General features: G+C 47.7%; 1 protein-coding gene across 2 annotated transcripts; it reads right to left on the reverse strand.

Annotated features, from left to right (window-relative positions):
* Positions 1 to 399: 399 nt before the first annotated feature.
* Positions 400 to 14,011, reverse strand: E2F8 (E2F transcription factor 8). Of its 2 annotated transcripts, none has more exons than XM_064163050.1 (14): positions 13,668 to 14,011; positions 13,336 to 13,444; positions 12,287 to 12,562; positions 11,761 to 11,917; positions 10,174 to 10,479; positions 8,913 to 9,074; positions 7,079 to 7,216; positions 6,571 to 6,780; positions 5,635 to 5,719; positions 4,828 to 5,350; positions 3,525 to 3,743; positions 2,605 to 2,734; positions 2,151 to 2,467; positions 400 to 1,100 (listed from the first exon to the last, which is right to left on the reverse strand). In XM_064163050.1, the coding sequence occupies exons 2-14, from the start codon at positions 13,372 to 13,374 to the stop codon at positions 927 to 929; spliced, it is 2,736 nt and encodes a 911-aa protein (XP_064019120.1). In that variant the 5' UTR covers positions 13,375 to 13,444; positions 13,668 to 14,011; the 3' UTR covers positions 400 to 926. The 2 variants fall into 2 exon arrangements, with proteins under 2 accessions (XP_064019120.1, XP_064019119.1); XM_064163049.1 differs by having other exon boundaries at positions 13,656 to 14,011.
* Between the last annotated feature and the right edge of the window lie 5,512 nt (positions 14,012 to 19,523).

The raw sequence follows: 19,523 nt of genomic DNA on the forward strand, positions 1-19,523 counted from the left end.
AGCTCCTCCAGTGTTAGAAGAACATAGAGCGTGTGTAGCGCAGCACCTGGCTCAGTCTTGGAGTGCAGAAGAGAAGCAAAAGTATTCACTTCTGGCTCTAAGATTGTTTAGTTGGAGAGCCAGACCCTGTAAGTTCTCAGCTCTGGGGCACCTGGGCTGCACGCTGCAGCATGCTCCAAGGTGATAAAGCTACTCTCAAGTCCAAATTTTGTAACTCTTTTTTTCTAGTGGGTGCTGGACATTATCCAGTGAGATGGTGCAGTTTAGAAGTCAGAGGGAGTTGCTTTTCAACCCCTTGCTGATGAAATACCTTTTTTCCCCTTGCAAAGATGCCAGTGAATGTAGAATGGATTACACAAGTCATTGAATTTGATCAAACAAAAAATCCAAACTTGAGTGTGATGTAAATGTAATCTGAACAAATTTATTTAAAAATACAGTATAAATAATTCTTAACTTATATAAAACTTGATTAGGATTTTTTTTTAACTTTATTTTTACTAACTATACAAAAGAGCATTATTGAACAGAGGAACAAGACACTTTGAACTATGGTCTTTTTTTCTTAAGACAAAAAAAAATATGTACACACTCACAGTACTTATTTGTGTGCAAAACATGCACTGACTGACAGCCTGTACCTTTCTGTACAATTTCAGCTTACTTTGCATAGCAGAAAAGCAACACAAACCCCCTCACTAGATACACAACTTTCTTGCTGTAATACTTCAGGTAAGCCTCTGGGAAAAACGATTGGGCATTAAATTTCTCCTGAAGAGTCACTTCCTATTGTAAAGCATTCACGAAGGCTATTCCAGTACTGAGGTCTTTCCAGTACACATTGTCCATCATCCAAGCCAAGCTGTGTGCAGTGTGTTAGCATTAATTACACCTGATAACACATTCAGCATTGTGGGCTCTCAGAATTAGTCTTCTGAGACTTCAAGTTTTCGTTGAGGAATGTAGAGAGCTGCTGGAGCAGTTGCAGCAGTGCCATCTGATTTTGCAGGCAGGGGAGGTTCTGTGTTTGGCCCTCCCGGAGTGCGGAAGAAGTGTTCTGTGACCGTTTGGGGCTCTTGGGCTTCCTTTGGAACCGGAGGCTGAGGAGAGAAGAGAGAATTGCTTTCACTTAAGGGGAAGGCAGGGGATGGGGCAAAGTGATTTCTAGTTTCGGGATGTTTGCAAACTCACTTCTCCCCAGGAACTTAAAAGCTTAACTTTTAACAGAGAAGGCCATGAACAGCCAAGTCTAGTTGTGAGGTGTCCCTGCCCAGGGCAGGCAGGTTGGAGCAGAGGATCCTTAAGATCCCTTCCACTCTAAGCCATTCTGTGATTCCTTGATATATCTATAGGTATACCCACAAAAATAATTCCAAATATGGTTTCTCTAATCCCCTCCCAATTCCTTTAACAGAAGCAGATCATAGAATGGTTTAGGTTGGAAGGGACCTCAAAGCTCATCCAGCTCCAATCCCCTGACGTAGGCAGGGATGCCTCCCACTAGAACAGGACACTCAAGAACTCAATCAACCCGGCCTTGAACAGTTCCAGGGAGGTTGTGGATCACACCATCTCCCTGGGCAACCTGTGCCAGTGTCTCACCACCCTCACTGTAAAGAACCCTTTCCTAACATCCAGTTTGAATCTCCCCTCTGCCAGTTTAAACTCATTACCCCTTGTCCTGTCACTACAAGACCTTATCAATAGTCCCTCCCTATAGTAGGCCACTATAAGGTCTCCTCAAAGCCCCAACTCCTGTAGATCTTGGGCAATGCAATATTACACAGAACAGAGAATGATCATCTTTGTAAATCCTCTCCCATCCCACCCTTCTCAAAAAGAGCTCACACGTGAGAGCTCAAGAGCAGGCTCGGAGAGTAATATGAAGAAAGAAATCGTCACAAACAGCCAATGGGTTGATGAGTGCCATCTCAAGTCTGTCTCTTGTCACATTGCACCTGGCTCCTGTTCCACAACTAAGGTACTGTTCTTCCTTTCTAACCTCTCAGTAACTCTGTCCCTAGGCTGGCCTTCACTACCAGCCCTTTTGGGGCAGTCCTGATTTACAAAGCTCAAAGTGATGTTTATTGACAGGCTCCCCTGCTGCTCTGTACTTCCCACTCAGCATTCTGCAGTCTGTTTTTCCTTACCTTCTCTTCTTGCACACTCATCTTCTCTGAGCTGTGGGTAATGTTTTCTGCCTGTGAAGAGGCTGGCATGTGCTGAAGGAAAGTGTTTGCAGGAACTTGCACACCAGCAGGTATTAGTCCTATGTGCTGCAGTGTAAAGTTGAGAACTGAAGAACTTGGGATTTGGGCAGAACTGGTATTGCTTGAGTTGAGGCAGGAGTTGCCCAGTACAGGTGCAGCAGCTATGGAGGTGGGTGACAGCATGATATTCAAAGGTGTTATATGGAAAGCAGGGATGTTAACTGCTTTCAGTTCAGATCCTGTCACTGGGATGACACCTGAAACAGACACACAGCGTAGAGGGGGATTAGAAACTGAGACTCAAGCTGCTGTGCTGGGATTCCATTCCCTCCACAGGATGAGCCTGGCCCATGGTCCCTTAAAGCAGGCAAGTGTAAGGGTGTTTGCTACTCACCTGCGATGGGCGAGCTGTAGGCAGTGTGCTGTCCTGGACACCCCTCAGCTTTCTCCTTGTCAGAAAAGCCTGCCTTGCTGCCATGGCTGCACTGGGTGAGAGGAATGAGATAACCAGATGGAAAAAAGGGCTGAAAAAGAAAAGCAGTGCACCTTTAACCCACACAGCAACAGAAATCAAGTTCATCTTTTGCCTTAGGCGTTAACCTCTCTATCTCCAGGATCCCATATCTCATGTCTGCAGTTAGACAGAACTGACTCAAGCACACACTGAAGCTGGCTCCACTTCCAGCTGCTACCCTCAGTGAGGAACTGGAGATCCTTCTGGGACTAACACACTGCAGTTAGACGAAACAAAAGGGAAATGCTGATACTGAATGCTAGTTTTTTCCAGAAGAAACATCTGGACCCAGTAATCATTGAGTCATCTCATTCTTGAATTGTTGGTTTTTTTCCTAAGACAAATATTGGAAGACAGTTCTTTTGTGTTCCCAAGTTCCAGTTTTATCAGCAGAACTGCCTCTTGTTCAGGTCCTCCACAGCAGCATCCCAGCTGCAGAACAGCAAACTGTAGTGATGCAGTCTCCTGTCATTCTGTTGTGAATCAAAGTATTTGAGATTAAATATACACAGAGAAAGGACTGGGCACGTAAAGAATCCCAACATTGCCTTCACCTCTTTAGTGTTAGTTGTGATCTTCGTCCCAATGGACACCTCAAAGTCACTTTGTGTCCTCTTATTTATGTACTTGGTGCAGAAAAAGAAGTTCTGCATTTCTACAAAACAAGGTTTTAAAAGCACACTAAAAAAGCCTGCAGCCAAAGGCAGTCTGTGGGTGTGCAGTTCACTGTAGATCTGTTTCCTTTGCAGAGCCTCCTAGGTGAGGGCAAGATGTGCTGGGTGGTGGCTCGGTGAACTTACCTCATGGGCAGGAATGGCAAATGCCACAGGGATGTCTTGCTTAGTTTTGATTTTGGCCTCCTCTTCTGGACTGTCTTCTCCTTTACACTGGTCATAGCAAGGTGCCTTGTTTTGATCCAGCGTTTCAGGTTGGTTCTGCTTCTTTTTCTGGGAATGTTCTATTTCCTGATTCACTCGTGAGCTACTGCAAGATGGACTTCCTTTTGGAATGCTTTCTCTCTTCAAAAAGAAACAGAAGCAGGCACTGTCAGACTCAGCACTCTCAAGGCTCCACAATGTTTGGACATTTTCAACCTCGGGAAGGCAGCGCCCAGGTTTGTGCTAGAAGAGTATCTAGCCGGTAAGACAGCCAGTTTCATGTCAGCCCCTCTGGCCAGGGACACGTTTGCCACCATGTGTTGTCTCAACATGCTGGTGAGGTTTCAGGAGTGTTCTGTCAAGCACAATTTAAAGCAGCCAAATAACTGAGAGACAGAAAAGTAAACAGCAGTCCAGCCCCACTCCCTCCACATGCCCCAAGTGTGCCTACCCTCTTGCTCTCCTCCCGTGCCTTATCATGGTGACATTAACAGTGTAGAACATTGGATGGAAATGGGATTTTGAAACATTCCCTGTCCAGTGACTTCTATGTGTCCACTGCCAGCTAACACCTCTAAAGCCAAGGCTGAGTGCCAGCCATTGCATGGAGGTGAGCAACCTGAGCCACTCCAGAATCCTGGCATCCATTGATGGGAGCTTGAGAGTTGTTTTATTTAGGCTAAGATTTGTACTTTGTGGCATATTTTCTTGGAAAGAATTTGGAGGGAGAGAGGGGAAGAAGGAGAAAAATAGGGCCTGCTCCTGGATTTTCAGGTGTGCTACATTGCCTGATGCTTTGCAAATACCAGCAAGATATGGGATATTTTACAAACATAAGCATCAAACCCCCAGTCCCCAGTCATCAAACTCAACTGACTGTAACCTGATCTAAAACACCTACACACCACCAGCAGGCAACTTCAGCTTGGTCCTTTAACTGCTTCCATATGATCCAGAAGAGGGGGTGTGAAGGACACAAGGTCTGGTGATCCAAATGCCACCAGGACCTATATTGTTCGATAGAGTAAAGGTTGTGCAGGGCTGCAGCACAAATGCTCTTGGTGTAAGTTAAAGGTTTACACAGTAGCAAGGCTCCTCCCTCCCTAGGAAGGCTTCTTTAGAATTTCTTTACCACTCTGCCAACATGTGGTAGGCTCCTAAAATCAGGAGTGGGTGGCAAGATCACTGAGGTATAAAATGGCACTTATGAAGCAAAGTGACTTACCAGATGAGTCTCCAGGCTTTCCGCATCTCTTCTGCACCTTTTAATTGAACTAATCTCCTGTAATGCTTGTGATCTTTTAAAGCACCTCTGTGGTGAGGTTTCTGATGTTGCAGGTGGCCTTTCTTTAGCTGTCAGGGATTTTGTTGGATCATCTGCAGCTATCTGATTGTCCCCTTCCTCGGTGGTTATTGGATTTAATACTTTGGAATTAACACTCTTAATTCCAGTGACATTAGCACAGGGTAGAGGCTGCAACATGACACGGGGGCTGTATGTTGTCATAGTGTGTGCTTGGGAGGGCTGCAGATAGATTGCATATGAAACACCAGGATGGGAATGAGGTAGAATTACTGGTGAGACTGGAGGGTGGCCTGGGGGACAGACACCCAGTGGCTGTGTGAGAGCTGCCTGCTGACAGGGTGCTGCGCTGCCAGAAGGTTCTGGCCTGGGAACTACCTCGGGCAAGGGCAGATGAGATTCCAAAGCTGGTCTTGGTAATTTCATTTTGTTCTCTTTTTCTTTCCTTGAAAAGAAACACCAAACAAGACAAGTAAACAAAAAGCCCAAACACATTCTAATACCTTCATGCAGAGATGAATGCTCTGACAAATTACTTGCTGCAGTACAAAGGCGTAACGTAGACTTGCCCTTCCCAACCCAGAGGGAGAACAGAAGTGGCAGAAGCAGCCTGCGGTGTCAGAGCTTACCCTGCTCAGCAGACTATTGCCCAACTCGGACCGAGCAGCTTTAGCTTAATGGCCAATGACAAAAATCAATCTCCTCACCTGAACATTTGTGCAAACTTACTTTGCTTGTCCTTCCAGCTGCTGTTTAGCAATTGCTGGGACCTGAGCCATTTCACTTGGGAGAGCTGATAAATTCTGATCAGTACCTGGTTGGAGGGGGACACCAAACCAAACCTATTAGCACATCACATGTAGAAGTTAAATTGTGTCTTGAGGAGGTTGTGTTTTTCAGTGTGGCACAGACATTTAGTGGGGACACACTGAGGCTCCACTGCAGCCCAGACTTGATCAAATGGATTGCAGCTAACATCAGACAAACTTTAAAGAGCCTCTGCTCCTTTTTATGCCCCTCCAGAGAGGCTACCTAATGAGAACATGAACACTGTCAGGAAGTTTCTGGCCATTTTACAGAATACAGAACTGCTTCAAGAGGAAGCACAGTTACCTGGGTTAGGGCAGCTCACAATGACAGAACATCCAGAGAATCAGCCATGCTACCCAAACTCAAAGTTGTGGCCAGTAAGATCACACCAAGTCAAGACAGTGGCATGTAAGGAGGGATTTCATGTTAGTCTTAACCCAGTAGTTTGCCACTCCTTGTGTAGCTGGTGTAAAGAGGAGGAGAGAGCCCCATGCTGTGCTGAATTTGGCCCAGATCTCAGTGAATCTATTTCCTTTGTTTCAACTGTGTAAGCCCTGACTGGATTTGGTCTGCCAAACTGGGAAGAGCTGCTGCCTGCAGAGCTTGCACACCAAACAGGCATCATTTCAGTTTTGTTTTCACTATCAGTCTTTGTAACACCTCAGACTGACAGCCAGTGTGGATTTTCCCCAGCTTGGCTATTTTGGGCATTTCTGGTGCTATGTATGGTGTAAGAAGGCAGACCCACACATGCACAGCTCCTAGGAGAGGGCGAGCCTCACTGTTTGCTGCAAGGTCCATCCCAGTTAAAAACAGACTTCCAAACAGATACAGAAACATTTTCCAGCTACTTACTTTCAGTTCTTTCAACTGGACTGGTGGGAGCAGACTGAACCTTTCTCCTGTCGTTTTCTATGGTTTTAACTAACTTGATGAGAGAAGGATGTCTAGTGAAGTTTTGCTTTCCTCTGGAAGGAAAAAGGTTCTTGGAACACTGCTCTTTGGAAGGGATGTATTCTGAAACTGCTTGGGAACAGGTTGTAGAACTTGTTTCAAGCTTTGTGTCTAAAAGCAGAAAAAAATCCCCTAAGTCAGTATTTGTGAGATGCAGATTCAGTAATTCACAGCAGTTCTTTGAGCCTGGGTTGCAGTTACTGAAGCAGCAGCAAAAATGGAAGTGGAAGACTCTCAGTATGAGTACATCCACCACAGGGACACCCACACTGCTGTGCTGTCACACATCAGGGTCACCAATGTGACCACTGAAAGACTCTTTGCTTACTGTCTTTTGGCCATAACCAATCTAGCAGAGAAAACAAAGAAGCACTCCCAATCAGAACAAGAGGAAAGGACTCATACCTACCCTGAGTGTTTGGCAAGACCTCTGGTCCTGTCCACTTGAATGCTGGTTTTCTACCTCTCTCCTCTGTAAGGTGGACTTTCTTGATAAGCTGAAGGCTACTGAGAACATTTGCTATGTCATAAAGTCTCCTAATTTTGGCTGAAAGAAAACAAACAAATGTCAAACACAGCAGTTCCAGTTAACATAGTAAAAACGTTCCAACACCTCTTTTTGCATCTGAAAGCAAAAGCCTTTACAAATCTTTTTAGAAGAACAATTTAGTGGGACAAGAATTTATGCTCTGAAATAACACAGCAGCATATAAAATTGATGTGTAAAATAGAATGGTGGAGATACAGAAAATACTGCTAGATTCATGATGCTAAAAACAACTGCTTCAAAACAAGTTCAGTTTTGTGCAGGGACCAAAGCTACACCAATCCTGTAGTGAAAATGAATTGCTCAAAGGGCAGGTACACACATGGAGGGGCAAGTGTGGGAAGCAGCAGGGAGGAAACACTAAAATCCAGCAGGATAATAATCTTGGGTGTTCTTAACTCTTTTCAGATTGAGTTACTAGGGAACAGGCAGCAAATGACATAAGACTTTTGGGCTGCAGAGGCAGTGTCCTGAGGCCAAAGATTCTGTTACTGAAATGAGGAAGCCTAGCAAGTCATGGAACTTGAGCCTATGCAGCTCAACTAAGAACATGGTAAAAGTGGTACCTGAAATGCAGACACATGAGTGGAAGGCCCTGAAACTGCTTTGCATAGCTTCAGAGAATTGTTTGGGTGGGAAGGGACCTCAAAGGTCGCCCAGTTCAAATCCCTTGCCATGGGCAGGGACACCTCCCACTAGCCCACATTACTCGAAGCCTCATCTAGCCTGGCCTTGAACACCTCCAGAAAGGTGTTCCACAGCTCCCTGGGCAACCTGTTCCAGTGGCTCACTGCCCTCGCTCTAAAGAAATTCTTCCTAATCTCCACTCTTAACTTTGCCCTCCTCAAATCTATGCTCCCTGGGGCTGCTTCCAGCACAGATACAGGCTCATTCCACCTCCCAGTGTAACCATTTTGCATCAATCAATCCATCAATTATTTTATTGTGAGATCTGCATTAGAAAGAAGCAGCAAAAAGGAAACCAAACAAACCCCCTCTGTTGACTGCCCACCTCACTCTCTGTCACCCTGATGCAGGGGAAAAGAAATGAACTGAAACCAGCGAGGATGAGGCTTTGTTTTACAACGATAGAGTTCCAAAGCAATGGAGCCTGAGACTCGTGGAAAGGTCTCTTTCCATGAAATTAATTCTTGATCCCTCAAGAGCAAGGACATTATTGCAGATACAAAGTCCTAGACCTAGAAGTACCTTTTCATTTGAGTGGAGAGGAAGAAGTGAGAGCAGGGTGAACGACTGAAGCAATATTAGCAGTTAGAGCACTGGGTTTCACTTCCTCTCACGTGCAAGTTCCTTAACAGGGCTCTTAAGAGAATTTCTTGAGATCTCCAACAAGTTACAGGAGCAGAACACAGATTTGCATGTTTCTGTGCTGCAATCTTTGACAGATTGCTTGAGGAAAGAGAAATTGTTACCAATAAACAGCCTTGTGTCACTATTTTATGGGAGAGGATTCAAAGCAGTGTTCCTTCTCTTACCTGGTCATTTGGTACCAATGACAAGTGGGTCCCTACACAAGGTTTGGTGAGATGTTGGAGGCTCAGCTGTGTTTGTGGCAGGGAAAAGCTGACAGCCTTTTACACTACATCAACTTGTACTGCAATAGTTCGTTCAGCTTGTTCTTGATCTCTCTATTTAGAGCAAGATCAAAAAGCAGACAGCAACACTTTTTACTTACTTTTAAACTTGCTTTTATCTAAGTCTTCTAACTGCTCTTCCCCAATCAAGATTTTAGCAGCAACGTCGAGGCTCACTATTTGAGGAGTCGAGACAAGAAACAGCATCACAAACTTCTGACTCATCACTCGTAAAGACTTGTCTTTCCTGCTGTTTACTGATGCTGCAGCAGACAGGAAGAAAGATGAAAGTATTCAGTGGCATTCCAGCTAGACAGGGAAAAAAATTGTCAGTAACAATTATTACAAGAACAAACAACATGGCAAGCAGGCAGAGCCAATGCAGACTCCCAAAATCACGTTTCTACAGGGCAAGAATCAGGTAATGAGGTGGATACCAAGTTTCAGTACACAAAGATTCGGAGGTGTTTCCCCCTGTAAACATTCTCTTATTGTCTTGACAACTTGTGCTCTTAAAAATGCTGGGCTGCAGGTTCTAACAGTCCTTAACTGAATTTTCTTCTGCGATTCAAATCTAAATGAAAAAAAATAGTTACTGGTGTAACTTGTACTTCTGGTGTCACTAACACTCAGTGGTACCAAGTCCTGCAGACTGGCTGTATAGGTGTGTTGGCTGTCTTTATCACTGCAGAATGGCTGAGGGTGGAAGGGACCTCAGAGTTCACCTACTTCAACCACCATGGGCAAGGACATCTCTCAATTAGACCTGGTTGTATGAGTCCTCATCCAACCTGGCTTTGAACACCCCCAAGGAGAAGACAACCACAGCCTCCCTAGGCAACCTGTTCCAGAGTCTCACCACTCTTCCTAAAATTCAGATCCAGGCTGTTCTCCCTCAGCTTCAAACTATTGCCCCTTGTCCTGTCTCCAGACATCCTCATGAGAAGTCCCTCTGCAGCCGTCCTGTAGGATCCCTTCAAATATTGAAAGGCAGCACTAAGGTCCCCCTGGAGCCTCCTCCAGGCTGAACACCCCCAACTCCCTCAGCCTGTGCCCACAGCAGAGCTGCTCCAGCCCTTGGATCATCTTTGTGGCCTCCTCCAGACTCACTGCAGCAGCTGTGTGCTGTTTGGCAGTGTCACTTGTCTCTTGCATTGTAGAAGTAAAATAGGTGTACAAGAACTGAGCGAGTAGTGTGTGCAGAGCACCTTTTCTCACCGCAAGCACCTGTGGTGCCTTTTGGGCAGCAGCACTTCAGAAAAAGTAGTACAATAAATGTGGGTTTGTTTTTTTTCCCTGAAGTTCACAGATATTTACCATTACAAGCACATCAATGTTCTTGACATTACAGAGAATTATTACCAGCACGAAATTCCATTCCTGGGAGCTCAATGAAAGACATCTCCGAATCCTTATTTGAGGCAGTGGGTTTTGGGATCCCTTCCTTTCTGTCACCGTTGAGATCAAATTCATGCTCGTACTCTCTTTTCTTGATCAGATGAATTTGCTGTGTGTATTTGTTGCTTTCTCCAACCTTTTTCAGAGCCTGCAGGGTTTTGGGGAGGTTGTGCCTGCCGTGCCAGGCGTACCTGTTCTTGGCCAGGCGGCTCACCATGTGCAGGCTCTCCAGCACGTTCACGATGTCGTAGATGCGGCGCCGTTCAACCTCTGCAACAACCGAAGGGGAAAGTCAGCATCTATGCTGAAGGAAGTGTCTGTTGACAAACACCAACCTGAAAGGTGGCTGCACAGAGAAGGGAGCAGCTTCCTGTACTCTCCCCTCCTCCTAAAGTACCCCTGAGGCATGCTCAACAATTCCTCATTATAAAGGTGTATGAAAATAACCCTCGCAGATCTCACCCACAAGCAAAATAATTCTTGCTTGTGACTTCACCACAGTTTTAGTGGCTTGACAGCATTCCTCGAGAAATAAACCTCTGTGCCAGAAGAGCCATTGAATCAAGCAGGTTGGAAGAGAGCTCCAAGCTCATCCAGTCCAACCTAGCACCCAGCCCTAGCCAATCAACCGGACCATGGCACAGAGTGCCTCATCCAGGCTGTTCTTGAGCACCTCCAGGGACAGCGACTCCAATGCAGCTTTAAAAAAAATAAACCATCTTTTATTATTTGTTGCAAGCAGTTTGGATTGTCTCAGGGTAGACAACTGCTTTGTAACCTTTTTTGGGCCCCCAGTTCAAGGACCTCAGATTTAGATTGGATGTTAGAAACAAGTTCTACATCACAAGGGTGCTGGAACACTGCAACAGGTTGCCCAGAGAGGGAGCTGGGACCACATCCCTGGAGCTATTCAAGGTGAGACTGAAGAAGGCTGTGAGCAACCTGCTCTAGTAGAGGATGTCCTTGTTGAGTGCAGGGGCATTGGACTGGATGAGCTCTGGGGGGCCTTTCCAATTCAACCCATTCTATGATCACTGTTCCAATCTGTAGACTGCTGTTATTTCATAGCTCTTTGATTAAAAAAACCTTCAGCTTAATGCTAGCAACACAGACTCTCAGTAGGTCTTTGGTGTGATACAAAAATAGTGATATAAAATGAGAAAGTGGACTTGTCCTGGACAGCAGAAGGTAAGCTTCTTGCATTGATGTTGTGACTGAACAGGAAATTATAGATTCAGCTTGAGAAATGCTAGTTCCTGCCATGAGAGTCCATCCACTAATCTTAACCATCATCTCTAGATCCACAAAACTGCAACTGCTTGTTTGTGGTAATCTCAGTAATTTAGATGTTTATTATTACACAAAACTCAGAGTTCACTGAAAGAAATCTTTGGTTTGCTAAAGGAATTGCCCTAAGAAGAAGGAGTTGAAAGCTGGGTTTAAATAAGCCTGAGAGCACACAGCTAGCACGCAGTTTTACAGAGCTGAGACAAATGGTGGCTTATTGGTATGTCTGGATGCAGAGAGACAGCAGCATGAACACCAACTTACTGAGCTCTTCAGCCACTTCATCGAGGGAAATGTAACTGCTGTCTGCAGAGCTGGGGTAATCAGGGTATCGAGCTAAGAACTTGTGGCACAGTAAGCCCAGGCTTTTCTCTTTGCGGCTCGGATGGGACTTTCCGTATTCCTCTCCCAGTGAGTGCTCCTACATGGGAAGGACAAGGAGAGAATCTGAAGGAGATTTTTACAATCAACAGGTTAACCCAACTATGAGTCAGCTTCATTGCAAGCTCTGTCAGAAGCCCAGCACTGTCCTGTTGTCCTCAACAGCTCTGAAATGAAACCACAGACTGTTCCCTGTCACAACTAGGCAACCTCCAGACTTACATTTGGTAAGACTTACATTTTGGCCTCGCATTTCATTCCCCAAAACCCAAACTCCACTCCGTAACAAAACTCCAAACCCAAAACTTTCTAAAGGTGGCAGTATGCTAATGTGCAACTTTCCATGCTGAACAGCGTTAGCTAACTTGGGGAAAAAAAGGGAAATTAAGACGATGCCTTTACAACAGACCTGCAAACAATGTTTTGCCTGTAGGACCTCACTTGTGTTGTTTAACAGTTCCCTCCTCTGTTCTCTGCTCCTGATCTCGGGGCTGGCTGCGCTGATGAGCATTTTCAGGTTTGATGTGGGTGTCCATGGCTCTGCTGGAAGGCCCTCCTTAGGTTTCGTGGGAGTGGTTAGAGGCTGACAGTCCGGCTGTATCTCTGTTAACACCGAGTGTGAGGTAGCTGCTTGTTTCAGAGGAGTCTTCCAGACGTTTCTACATGGCTCAGAAGAATGATTTTCCTACACAAAAGAAACTGTGATGTTAAAATCCAGCAGTGCTAGAATCCAGTCTCTGCTAATAGTCAAAGTCTCCCAGAGTCCTGGAGCAGGCTGCCCAGAGACTGTGGAGCCTCCTCTGCAGAGGACACTACGATACGCCCCAACTTCAGCAGGGAGCTTGGACTGGATCATCTCCAGAGGTCCCTTTTCTACCCCCACCAGGCTGTGGTTCTGTGAAACCAGCGCTGGGCGCAGCTGCATTTTCGGAAGCTCCAAGGCGAAGGTTGCAGCCTAGCGCTGAGCCCTACGACCCCCTTCCCTGAAAGCGTTTCTCTGACCATGCCTTTAGCTGAAGACACGGCGCCAGCGTTCTCTTGGGGCGCTTTTCCTTCCAGGGAAAACGCAGCCCGAGGGGAGGCGTCCGGTGGGTGAAGGCTCTAAAGAAGGAGCGAGCCGTGTTTCGTTAAGGGCAAGGGGAACGGGAGAGCCAAGTTTTGCTCCTTACAAAATCCGTGGATTGAAGTTCGCCAGGTAAAGTTTTAGTTACATGCATTAGGGGTGGCAATTAAAGTGACGGGAAACGGCGCCTGACCGCTGCCATCCAACGATTTTTAGCCGCATTCGTTGAGACCCGACGAGATTTCACACCCGGAGGTGCTGCGAACGGCTGCGAACGGGCACCTCCGGGCTGTCACCGCGCGGAGCTCGGTGGCAGGGACCCTCCGCCCCGGCAGCAGACAGCCGTCTCGCCGGGTGTCTTATCGGAGTAAAACGAGGGGGAACCGAGGAATTACCTTGTCGCCCGTGCCCATCTCCCCGCCCGCCTGCTGCATTCTCCCGCCGCTGCGCAGCCTCAGGGAGCGACACCCGCCGCGCCGATCCGCATCGCAGTTCCCGCCGCTTCTGCGGGGCGGGAGGAGAGAAGCTTTAGCAGGAAAAGCCGGCGGAGATCCCCCCGGGTCGGGGCAGCCGGGTGGGCAGGCGGTGGCGGTGCCCACCTTCTGCCGGTTCCCGCCGCCCTCGCTGCCGCCGGGAACGTCCCTTCGCCTCCCGCCTCTGGGCCCGGCCCGCGCGCGCCCGGCGGCCCGCGCCCAACGGCCCAGCCCCTCCTCACCCCGCGCCGCACCGGCCGCCGAACGGGACCACAGCCGCTGTTCATTGGCCGCCACCCTCGGGCAGGGCCCTTCCGGGATCCGGTTTAAATAGTTGGCGCCAGCACGGCGCCTAGAGAGCTGGGTCCCCTCTGTTGTCGCTCCGGTACCCACCTGTTTGCCCAGCCTGGGGATGCGAGCGTGCCGGGACGCACCGGGACTAACACCGCCGCCCCGCTGCCGCCCGGTGCCGATTTGAATTCAACCCGCTGAGCCGCCGGCGGCAGGGGGAAGCGGCTCAGCCAATCAGCTCGCGGCAGCCTGTCCCGCGCAGCCAATGGGAGCGCGGGGCCGGGCGGCCGTTCCCTCCTCCCGCCGCCGCGGGCCTGGGCCGGGGCTTTGGCGGGTCCGGGGCGCGGGAACCGGGGCGCGGGGCGAGCGCGCGCCGCCTCTGCCCCCTCTGCCCCCTCCGCCCCCTCCTCCCCTTCTCCCCTCCCCGCAACGGCTGGCGGCGTGAGGGCAGCGGGCGGGCGGGATTAGCCCCGGCACGGGGCACTAATTGGTTTAGCGGAGCTCATTATCTGCCGCTCCCTGGCTGCCCAGGCCCGCCCGCCCGCCCGCTCGAGCGGCACTCGGGGACCCAGCACTCCTTGGCGGCGGCCGCTGGCCTTCGGGGCTGTCGCCTGGCGCTGTGGCGGCCGTTCGCGGGCTGCCGCGGACTTTAAGCGCTGTAAGACAATGGAGGACACTGCCGTCCCCTAGCCGCCCTGTGCTCGGCAGTCGGAGGCGGGAGGGATCCCTAGGCCTTGGGGGCTGAGTTTGGCCTGCAGCATGTGCTCGCAGCTTGTGTCGGAGCAGACTCTCGTAGCTCATGTGCCCCCAGTTGTGCGGAAAATTGCTTATCAAAAAGGGGGAAACCCCCAGCCTAAAAACTGCCGGACTGCATGGCAGAGGGGCATTCCGAGTGCCCCCGGTACGACGCAGGGGCCGGCTGGTTCTGAGCTGTGCTGTGCTGCTTACCGCTGCTGTTACAACGCTGCTTCTGCAGGTAGACATTCGGCACTCAAAGCCACCTTACTTGGGGCACTTTGTTGTGTTAGGGCTTGGGCTGTGTGAGGACAAATCCTTTTAACTTTGTTGCTTCCTGCAAGGAAGTCTGAAAGTGTAGATTCCACATGAGGAAGCGGCTACGTAACTCTGCTAGTTTGAGCCTAATTGGACTATTTTAATGAGAGAAATTAGATTCCAGGCGGTGAGAAGCAAACAATGGTGATGTCTGCTGCACTCAGAGGCTTGCTCGGATGTACGAAAACAAGAACACAAACATAGATAAGACAGTCTGTGTCCCTGTTTCTCCCTGGGCTGCTTCTGTGTAACTAATCCTGCTTCTGAACCCCCCCCTTGCCGATCCTCCAAACTCACCCTTCATAAGGCAAACTCTGGGATAAGGTAGAGGGGTGGAAAGAAGGTGGAAGGGCGGTTGGGAGCCCCTCCTGGGCACTCTGGTTTCTGGGAGGGCTGCTGTGTCTCTGTGTGACTTTTAACTGCTATATTGCTGTATATAGCTGTCAATATTTATATTGTAAGTCTCTGCTTGTATCTTGTGCTAAGCTGTAAATACAAAGCTTCATTCCTTCACTTCTAGCTGGCTGAGGCCAGTCTGGGTGATTTCCTAAGAGTGGTGGTGAGGGGGTAACTCCCAAACCATCACAGTAACCTTCATTCCTTGTTATCACCAAACATTTATCAGCCGAAGCTTAGTCTGTTGTAAGTACACACATGCCTCAGCCGAGAGGTTGAGCTCTTGGCCTGGGCGGACGTTGGGGTTTTGTTGCTGCTTGTGCTCTGGTGCAGGGATTGCCTTAATCTTGCAGGATGTGCACTCGCAGGTCTGACTGCGTTTTGAAGTGTGTTCTGGCCCCCCGGCATTGGTGCCTGGCGCACAAGCAGCACAGTGGAAAACACCAAACCGTGGTGTTGGTTGTGCTGGGGTTCGTGGTTTGGGTTTTTGGTGTTGTTTGGGGGATGATCACGTGCAGTAGCATGTTTGCCGGAATTTGAGTCACTTGTATGAGGAATAAGGGGTTCATGTCTTCCAGAAATCACACTGGAAAGGCAAAAGAAAGTCTTCTACATTTGTGCTGTGGCTTGATTGCTTCTTTCGTTTATGCTGAGCTTGGAAAATCACCTTTATCCCCTAATCAAGAAGCCATTATCTCTGTTCAAACACATCATAGTATCTTGTGCCCTTTGTTTCGCGGGAGATCTTTTCTACCCTCAAAGTTGGCCTCACAGTCTGCCCTTCCGATGTCCTTACTTGTCCGACAGTATTAGATATTTAAAAGCATAGGTTAAAATAATTGCCAGCATTACAATTAGTGAATTATTCTGATGGTGACTTGTGTGCCACTTAAGTGATCTTCCTTTACAGTGTCTCTGCCTTTGCATTATTGGAGCTTGACAACTGCATGGAGCAGTTAATGGGTGTGCTCAGTTGCAGCCGTCAGTTTCAGCTGTCTGTTTCCTCCTGCTCTTGCCTGAGTTTGCCCTCTGTGGCCCTGGGTTTAAGAAGCAGTGCTTACCTTCTTTGCTAGCTACCTTTTAAAAGGAAGAGCATAAGGATTAAAGATTGTATGGCCCTGACATGGGAAGCAGAGGCATGAGTGAAGAATGGGTCTTTTAATGTATAACCTTGAGGCCGTTTTGCATGGGGGTGCTTGGGGTGTTTGCTAGTTTCAGGTGATGGGCTGGATCCAGATACCACCTGATGCCAGGAATCAGTGTTGTGGAGTGATGTGTAATTTTATCTATGCTGGTTCAACTAAAGAGTTACTTAAAGCATAGTCATGTGGATTAAAGATTACACTTGATGCATCCTAGTGGTTTAGACATACCCAACAAATGCTAAGTTAGGATTATATGTTAGGTGGTAAATAAATCAAGAACGTGTAAATTGGGGTGTCTCTAGTGCTCAAATTCTAGTTCAGCATTCCTCTTTATCTTCTCCATACATAGTTTCTTCTTCCTGTAGCAGTTTAGCTGTTCACTGTGCCAATTAATCTGATTTGCTTCTCGTGCTATGCTCAGAGTTGTACTTGTATGAACCTATGGAGGTGTTTAGAGTCAGCACTGATACCGCACTAACTGAGGAACACTTAGGAATATGTCATGCTCATAGAATGTGTCTGAAATGAGAGTCATTAGCTGTGTAAACACTAAGAAATTGTAGCTTTGGGCTTGAGAAAGAAGAGCAAACGAGTTTAGACTGTCTCTGACAGTGCCATGGTTTAGTTAATTAGAAGGGTTAGGTGATAGGTTGGACTGCATGATCCTAGAGGTCTTTTCCAGCCTGGTTGCTTCTGTGATTCTGCAGCCAGTCTTTCTCCTCAGCTGTATCAGACAGCCTAGAGAGCATGGGCAAAGAAGTTCAGCTAAAGGCCATCAGGAGGAAGATGATGGAAGCCCCAAATGACCACCAGGCGACAAGACCTCACTCTATAACAAGTGTGTGTGCAGGAGATCTCCATATGTAATGAATTCCATGAACTAATAGGAATATGCTAATCACTTCTTAGATAAATGAGGATTGTATGAGATGTAAGCAGATATTCTCTGGACTGGCTCTGGCACACTTTGGTGCTGGACACTTAGGGCACACTCCACCCAAACGAAGCAGCTCTGTTTCCTGACATCTCAGTGGGCTCAGGGGGAGTCCTGTTCTGTTCAGTAGCAGCTCCAGGCAGCAGAGCTCTTGTGTACTTCATGAGTGTGATGCTGCACTTCTGTCAAGTGGCATTGTAATGAGTGGCTCACATACAACCCAATACATCAAGGATTTCACTGAGGTTACTTCCATGCATAAGATCATTTACAGGTTGCTGAGAGGGGTGGTGGAGTCTCCGTCCCTGCAGATACAAGCTGTATGGAGGTGCTCCTGGACCAAGGAGCTTTAGGTGGCCCTGCCTGAGCAGGGAATTGGACAAAATGATTTCCTGAGGTCCTTTCCAGCCTCAGCTGTGCTGTGAATTGTGCATTGGTTGCGTCTCTGAGTGTAACTAGTGGTAAAGTACAGAACAGCTCGTTGGTGCTGTGAGTGGCGTGTACAGCCTGTGGCAAACTGAACTCTCCAAAGCCTTCTGCCCCTCTGCCTGGCTGCCCAGGCTATTTCAGGCTGTTCTTCAAGGAGCTACCTTGTGAATACTCTTACTTGGTCTGGAATGTGGCTTTTTAAGCACTAGCTGCCTGTGGGAGCTTTGCAGGGAAGTGCCTCAAGTCGGGCGTTCAGTTCCACTATGGCAGTGGTGCTCGTGGGAATCCTCGCCAGTGCTGCTGCTCGTTCCTTGTGTCTCTTTCAGTTGTTGTATTTCCATGTAATGTTCCTGTTGTTCATGCAAAAGTTCAAGGCAATACATCTCCTGCTTTTATTATACCTTCATTGCAAGGGCAAACTGCAGCCTTCTGTAGCTATGTACCTCCAGTTAAGAAGTTCCTTATGGAAGCAGAACCTGCAATGCCTTGGAAATGTCTCTGTAGCATGGGCTGAATATTTGGTATATTTTAAGGATTAACAATTAAATCATTGTGTTTAATAAAAATAAAAGGCAGAGTAGATTGAAAACTAACCAGAACCCCCAGCCACAGCTGTTTCCCTCTTCAGGTAGTTCTAACGTTACTCCCTCCAGCCATTGCCAAATTCTGCAGTAATTAGGACTATAATATTTGCGGTTTTCGTCCTCATCTTCACTCTGGATGTTGTTGTAGCAAAAATAGATCTTTTAGAGCTATAGATAAAGCTTTGCAGAGCTTGAAGATGACTTAAGACTGCCTCTGGTGGAAGTGGTGGAAGCAGTCGAGTTCACTAGAGGTCAGACTTCTTTTACTCCTTCGGATCTAGCAGTGAAGGATCTGCTGTTAAGTCTTGGAGATGCTTGCAGGCTGCATTCACGTCTTCTTTACCCTGCAAAATGTGTCACTCTGTACCCTGGGTAACAGCACTAAATGCCTTTGGAAGTATTTTTAATAACAATTTGAAAGATTAAATATCTATAATGGGGAAATACTGCTTACTGAAGCAGCCCGCAGCGTCCCAGGGTGATCTCACGTCTCTTTGCCGTCCTTCACCTCCTCAGGCTGGTGCGTAGCCTGTGTGCTCAGTAAGATCAGCTCTGCGGCAGGCACGCAGCTGCATGCGAGTACCAAAGGAGTCTCTGCTGCCCCTTGCTGCCCTGGAAGCTGGTGCAGTTGCAGGGAGAAACGCTGAGAGAAGTAACTGGCAGCCCCAAATCTGGGTGCAGGAGCAGCGCAGCGGTTGGTACAGGGCACGGCACCGAGGCAGGAGGTGGCAGTGCCTGGTCCTCTGCAGAGAGCTGTGCTCGAGCCTCACCTAATTTTGTATTCGTTAGTCTGCATAAATTAAATCATATTAAAGCACATTATTGAATGGGTTGATTCAATTCAACTTGAGTTTATTAGCTTTCAGTTGTTACATTATCTTTTAAAATTAGGCAAATTCAATCAGCTGGTCAAACCGAGGTGAAGGCTGAGAAGGAAAACACAAAAACATTATGTAAACCTGGATTCCTAAACAAACATGCCTTTTTCAGGCATGCTAATTTCAGGGAATGCTAATTAGAACTTAATGCATGCACCAGAAACTGCACTGCAAGAATATTAATGGCTTGGTACAGAGAGAAATAGAGATGGGGTGTTTCAGTGCTCTGCTTCTCTAGATAGGTTCCTTCTGTTAAAGCGGGGTGTTAGGAAAAGAAGGTAACAGCACAGGAACGGGGCTGGATTCATGAGCAGGTTCTGCTGGGTGCCTCCTCAGCACTGGCGCTGAGCACACATTGCTAAGAGCACTCAATCAATGTTTCTACTTCAAATGTGTTCTG

This window comes from Pogoniulus pusillus, chromosome 24 (genome assembly GCF_015220805.1).
Source record: "Pogoniulus pusillus isolate bPogPus1 chromosome 24, bPogPus1.pri, whole genome shotgun sequence".
Taxonomy (NCBI): Eukaryota; Metazoa; Chordata; class Aves; order Piciformes; family Lybiidae; genus Pogoniulus; species Pogoniulus pusillus.

What these genes read in the sequence shown, in the direction of transcription:
- E2F8 (XM_064163050.1), bottom strand. Translation starts at nt 13,374, where the DNA reads ATGCAGCAGGCGGGCGGGGAGATGGGCACGGGCGACAAG. An exon ending in GGTCTTGCCAAACACTCAGG is followed by an intron (nt 6,781 to 7,078) that starts GTAGGTATGAGT and finishes TTCTGCTTTTAG; the next exon opens with ACACAAAGCTTGAAACAAGT. An exon ending in TTGCCATTCCTGCCCATGAG is followed by an intron (nt 2,735 to 3,524) that starts GTAAGTTCACCG and finishes TTTCTTTTTCAG; the next exon opens with CCCTTTTTTCCATCTGGTTA.